The sequence below is a fragment of the Haematobia irritans genome, chromosome 5, assembly GCF_050003625.1.
Source record: "Haematobia irritans isolate KBUSLIRL chromosome 5, ASM5000362v1, whole genome shotgun sequence".
Lineage (NCBI taxonomy): Eukaryota > Metazoa > Arthropoda > Insecta > Diptera > Muscidae > Haematobia > Haematobia irritans.
Genome location: NC_134401.1, coordinates 30,870,787 through 30,877,750, shown reverse-complemented (window position 1 = coordinate 30,877,750; position 6,964 = coordinate 30,870,787). Strand labels below are relative to the sequence as shown.

General features: G+C 38.6%; 1 protein-coding gene across 1 annotated transcript; it reads right to left on the bottom strand.

The window, feature by feature from the left end:
• Window positions 1-482: 482 nt before the first annotated feature.
• Window positions 483-6,752, bottom strand: 18w (18 wheeler). The gene has a single exon (XM_075309894.1). The coding sequence runs from the start codon at window positions 6,127-6,129 to the stop codon at window positions 1,831-1,833; it is 4,299 nt and encodes a 1,432-aa protein (XP_075166009.1). The 5' UTR covers window positions 6,130-6,752; the 3' UTR covers window positions 483-1,830.
• Between the last annotated feature and the right edge of the window lie 212 nt (window positions 6,753-6,964).

Below are 6,964 nucleotides of genomic sequence, written 5' to 3'. Positions count from 1 at the left end.
TATTTAAGATTCGGCCCGGCCGAACTTACTGCTGTATATACTTGTTTTTTTACTAGAATGGGAAGTTTATACCAAAAAAAATTGTGTTTAATAATTTTAATTTTTTTCTATATTCTTTCTTTCTAACTCGTGTATTATTACAAAAAAAAGTTTGTATTGTATACATAACGTTAATTATCCTTGCTTACCTCTTGTTTACGGAATAAATAGTGGTAATAATTGTATCCCTTACAACATTTCCTACATTTCCATGTAACCATGTTATGACATAGAATGCTTTCATTATAATACCAATGTTTATATCCTTGGGATCAAAGTATACATGAGTATTCACCAAAGACATATCCTTATTTGAACATTTTCACCCCTTCCCAGACACAGACACTTCATTAAAATGCCTTTCGTTAACCCTTGTTCCTTGTTTGTTGTTTGCCCAGAAGCTTAACCCTTTTGATTATAAGTAAATAAAAACTACAAAAATATTTAATTTTTTGAAATATTTAAATAGCCATATCCCAAAGGATATAGCTACCCACATTGCTGTGTTTGGTTTGTTTTATTTTTCAATAATTTTTAATAATTTTTTGTTTGTTTTTTTTTTTTCTTTTCGTAATAGTTTTAGTTAACTTTTTGTGTTGTGTGTATGTGTTTTTCTAATATGTATATATATACTTAGGAAATATAAATTTACAATTGTGTTGGTGTTTTTTGTGTTTAATAAACTATAAATAACATTTCATTTCTATAAGATTTTAATAATTATTTTATTTTATTATTACACAATAACTATATTACTAGGTAATAATTATTAGAGGAATATTTACACAAAAAAATTTAAATTGTACATGGGAACTCAAAAAAAAAAAACAAAAGAATGAATTTAATGATTAACATTTTTAAATAAAGATTTACAAGTGTATGGAAATTATGAAATGGAATAGACAAAAAATGTCCTAATAGAAAAAAATTCGGTTTTTTATTTATTTTCTTATTTGTTTTCTCTTGATATTTACATAGAATTTTTTCGTTCATTAAATTAAACCTAATAAATTATTTAATAATATTAAAATATAATTATAATTTAAGTGGCTTTGAATGTTTCAATTTTTCTCTCTCTTCCTACTTTAGTTACATACATATAATTTAGATTAACTATTCGTTTATAATACATTAGATTTGTTTTTGTTTTCTTTTTAAAGTTATTTGTTTTTGTTTTTAGTTAAATAATTATTTAATATCACATTGAATTTGAAAAAAGTGGTACTCTTTTTCTCTCTTTAGATTTGAGTGTGTTTTTTTACCTCGTCGTCCTCTTGCTGGAAACTCTTGCCGAATCCTCATAATTCATTCTTTGCTGCTTACATCCATTCCATTCTGGTTAAATGCCTAGTTTACCTACTCTATATTCCTATGGAAAGTCTTTTTGTTTAAGTATTTATATATGAGGGGGTAGGAGAGTATAGCTTAACTACCGTAATAGTGTGGTGTAGTGTACTCGAATGAATGAATAAGTGAATGAGTGTGTGAGAGAGTGAGCGAGTTAATATATGAATGTTCTCTAAGTTCTTACTCTACACATAGCCAACATCATCACCATCATCATCATCCATCACTACATAAAGCTTACGTTGCACGGCAGCGTTATACTCCATCCATCCTTAAAACATGGCCGCTCTACTACATTTGCTATGATCGCGTCATCATAATTCGCTTCCCTTTATTGTTTGGCAGACGGGAAGTTGTAGAAATGGCTGCTTCACTTTACTGTTTATTAGCAAAGTGGTTTCAGTTTAGTTACCCTGGCCCTTTTTTACCCTTTTGTGTTGTAGCTTACACTAAAAATGCTTGATTGGAGTTTTTATTTGTCGACACTGAACCCTCATTGCTGCTGCTATTTGCCACTGATGATCCAGCACCACCTGTGACAGCTGTTTGTTGCTGTAACTGCTGTTGTTGTTGTTGCGCAGCCGCAGCGGATGTGGAAGCTTGTGGCTGAGGTGTTTGTGCCAATGCTGCCGTGGATTGTGTACTGGTACTGCATTGACTTAAATTGCTACCACTACGCAAATGTATGGGCGCTGTGGCCTGTTGAAATTGCTGTTGCTGCTGCTGTTGTTGCATTGGCTGTGTTGGCATTAATGTGGTGGGTCTCCATTGTTGGGCAACGGCTGCCATGGCACCACTGGCGGACATGGATAAACGAGGGTTGTTACTTTGGCGAAATAGAGCGTTTGGAGGAGGAGCTAAATGCTGTTGTTGTTGCTGTGAATGATGAGGATGATGGCGCGCACTGGTCATACCATTGGGTATCATGGATAGAGCTTCATGTTGATCATAACCATATTCGGACTCAATGCTATGATAGATATGCTCACTAGGAGGACGCATGGGCATGGCATCCACTATACGTTGGCCATGGCGTGTGGGTCTTGGTGAAGGGGTGGCTGTGGTTGCCGAGGAATAATTAGCTTCCATATCTTCTTGATAGTAGGCCGGTGGAGGTGGGGCCTGACGGAAGAGAACACCTAGTGACACGGGTTGCTTGAAACGTTCATGATGATCCAAGGTATAGTTATTGCCACGTGGTGACAATTCAATTGGTATGGCATAACGCAATTTCTCCCAGAAGTAACGGTCACAGGTCAAGAGACGATTTGAAGGCACTGATTTCAAGTAGGGCGACAATTCAGCAACATCTTCAGCTTCGGCCGAAACATTCGTCTCTTCGATGATTACCAATTTTTGAGCCAATCCCCTTAGAGCTTCGTGGAATGCATTACGGAATTCCAAACGATTCCATTCGGTGGCCAAAAGATTACGGGTCAAGACCAAAATGATTTTTCTAGATGCTCTGGCGGCTTCTACAATTTGCAATTGGCTGGCTTGGGGTGGCAAATCACGTTGCTGAATACACAAACGGAAGGGAGGACGACCATGCTCCAATTCGGTGGCAATATTACGGCATACAAACTCATAGTCTTTTTCGGAATGTAAAATAATGGCATCGTACAATTTGCCAGCATCTTCGAAACGAGGCTCACACACTCTGACACCATAGTGGGCAAAGAGCCACATTCTCACCGATTCTCTGAAGACGAAGACAATGATCAGGACCACAATTAAAAAGATCAAAACCAAGACTGCGGCCAACAATGGCACATAGCCACCGGAAACATCTTGGGAAGCCATATTGCTAGCATTCTCCAGTAGCTCACTGCAATCCACACCGTGCTGGGTGAACAATTCCAATTCACGTTTAACCCCATTATCCACACAATAGATATCCTGGGAATCACGGATCACCATGGCATTGTCAGCCACAAATTGGGCCAAAGACTGTAGGAATTGGCAACGGCAAGACCAGGAGTTGCGACCCATTGTCAAACCCTGTAGACTGTTGCGGTATTGTAGATTAGCCAATTGAGCAATGGGCATTGATGTTAAACGATTGTTGTCCAAACGCAATACCTTCAGGGATACCAAAGGAGCAAAGGTACTATTCGAGATGGAGGTGAGTAGATTATTGTGCAAATACAATTCCTTCAGCAATGACAATTGATTGAATTCCGAACCATCCAAGGCTTGCAACTTATTGTTCTCCAAGTGTAGGGTGCGCAACATGCTGAGCTCGGCAAAGGAGCCGTTTTCAATTGTCACCACATTTGAGGAGTTCAGGTAGAGAGCACGTAGATTACGTTTGCCCGCAAACACCTGAGCATTTATTACCGGTAGATTATTACCATCCAAATACAAGTCGGTCACATCGAAGGGTATGCGTAGTGGCAAGTTAATGCGATTCTGTTTCCCACAGTCGACAATGTTGGTGGACCAGGTAGCATCATGGAAACAGGTACCATTCTCTGGGCAGACCATTTCACAGTCGCATTGTTCAAAATCACAGCAGTGACATGTAGTTGGACAGTGGGAGGTGTATTTGCAGACAAAATCACTGCTGGACAATGACGTCAAAGGCCTGAGGGGGGCGTTACGGCTATGCGGCATTAGACATTCAATATTGCCCAAATCGATTATGCGGGGATGTTGGCGTGTAGTCATGTTGTTGATGCGTTGCAGCCATTCCATGTTGCAGTCACACTCGAAAGGATTACCACCCAAATAGAATTCAGGAATGGGTTTATCGGTGGCCACTGGAGCAACGCGCAGAGAATTCAAGGACAGCTTGGACAAAACATTGGCATACAAATCGACACGAGACAATTTTGTTTTGTCCACAAATGTATTGGCCTGTACCTGACTGATGATGTTGTTATTGATGAACAGCAATTCGATGGAGTTTGGAACAGCCATGGCTCCAATTTCGGTAATGCGATTATGACTGGCATCCAAAGTGGTGACACGAATTTCTTCTTGGAGTTTGTAATAATTACCCAAGGCTTCAATATAATTGCCATGGATATCCAACCATTTCAAATTCGAAGGGATGAAGGCATAATCAAACCAAACCAAATGATTTTCGGAAAGATTAAGCCAGAGCAACGAGGCCAAAGTGGCAAAAATTCCATTGATATCGGTAAGGAAATTTTTGTCCAGGCGAATGGCTTCAATTTCGGTATTCTTGTCGAAGGATCCCCGCTCAATGGACTGTATGCGATTCTTGGCCAAATTTAGAACACTTAAACGAGGCAAATCGCTGAACATGCCCACGGTGATGTTGCCAATACGATTGTCAATCAAACGCAAGCCGGTCAGTTGATTGAGATTACGGAAGGTTCCATTTTTGAAATCGGAAATTTGATTTTCTCCCAAATCCAAAGTTTTCAGCATACTCAAATCTTGTACAGCTTCAGGGACCTCGGCCAATTGATTAGAGCTCAAATCCAATTCTTTTAAATCGGAACAATTGCGGAAGGCTTGAGCCTCAACAATGCTAACCAAATTGTTGTTTAGGGTCAATTTGTTGAGAACATAAAGGCCATTGAAGATACGATTGTCCAAGGTGTGGAGACGATTCTCGGCCAAATTCAAAGTGTGGAGATTGTACAAAGGCAAAAAGGCACCATCTTCAATATGTCCAATGGAGTTGTTACGCATATCCAGAATTTGTAGGAAATACAATTCTTTGAAGGTTTTAGAGCCAATACGAGTCAAGGCATTGTTGGCCAAATTGAGAACAATCAAGCGTATCAAACCACCAAATGTGCTATTGTCAACATGATGGGAAGTCAATTGATTACCACTTAAATCCAAAACCAATAATTGTTCCAGACGATGGAATAGGCCCTTGGGCAAATCATACAATTCATTGCCTTGCAAATGTATTTCACGCAATTCTTTATTTCCCACAAAAGAATCGGCAGGCAGTGATTCCAAATGGTTGAAGGACAAATTGAGAATACGCAATGATGACAAACCAGCCAAAGCGTTGGCGGCCAATGAGGAGATATTGTTGTGTTGTAAATTCAATTGTTGCAAACGGCGCAGGCGTGAAGCACCCCAAACATCTGGCAGTGATCTCAATTCATTGTAGGAAACATCTAAGACTTGCAATTCAGCTCCGCCGCTGGCTCCTTTGTTGGCACCATTACCGCTGGACGGACACAATTTTTCGGAGAAGCCCAAAGATTCGGCAGCCCGTATGCGATTCGAGGTTAAATTCAATACTTGAAGATTTTGCATGGCACACCAAAGACCCTCGGGCAATTGGCGTATATTGTTATCGCCCAAATTCAATTCGGACAATTCACCGAGACCGGTAAATGTTTGTGGCATAATTTCGAGTGTCTTGCCGGGACCCCAAACGGCATTGTGGGTCTGGACCGTCAAACGTTTCAACGATTTTAAATTAGAGAAACTTTTCTCCGACAAACGTTGCATTTTGCACGAATCGATTTGTAATTCCGATAGTTTTTCCAAACGATCGAAAGTGTTGGCAGCCAATTCACTGGCATACAACACATCATTGGAGCAGGCGATTTCGAGACGGGATGCCGTTTGGGCTACTTGTAAATCCAATTGCTGTGAAGCATCAATGGCACGAATATTGCATTTAATGTCCATGGTGGTTCGCACAAACTCCCAAGAGCATTGTGCCTGGACAGGGCTGACAAGACTGCTGCTGCTGAAGACGGCCATCAAGGCCAAAAATGTGGCGCAAACGTACAAAGACATTTTGTGTTGATAAATGCGTTGCTGTTGTGTTGAACGACTATGAAGTCTTACAACGTTGATTTATATAAATGATGTGATGATGGTGGACCAAGCGCAAGCGCTGTTTAGGACTTCTAGTCCTTGGTGAATTACGATGTTAAATGAATATAATTTTTGTCACTTTTTATCAAGCACAATAATTTTGTGATTTTATTCTTTCATTGTAATTGTTTTTTGGTTTATTTTTCCATTTAAAAATATTTCTATATTTTTTCTTCTTTCAAAAACTATTTGTGATGCATTATTTGTGTTTTTAATTTTTTTTTGTATTTTGTATGAAACAAAATTGTCACTTGTTGTTTTGATTTCTTTCAAAAACTTATTTTGATCGCTTGTTTTGTCGTAAGAACCGTAAACCCGTAATCCATATGTGTAAGGTCAGACGCAAACGTAACAAGCGTAATATATTCGTTTCACTTTATATTATTCTTCGTTTTATTTTTTAGATTTTGAGACGTTAAGTTATTTATTCATTTTTCTCTTCACGTTTTTTTTTTGTTCAAGTTAATAATTGAAATGATTTTTTAAAATGTAAAAAAATTTTTTGTAACGGAAGAGCTATTTTTCTAAAACATGTTTACCGCTTAACGTTTCAACTCAAACTGATTACTATTCGGTTACGTTGAGACTCCGTTGCCTCGTTGAAAATAAAATTTTGTGCTGTTTGCTCTTTGTATTGAGAGTATGTGAAAGCCAATGGGTAAATGTGTGGAAGTGTGAGTGCTTGGCCAACTGCTTCATAATAAAACTAACATTTCATACATTCAGACACACACTCATGTATAGTTGAGAGACC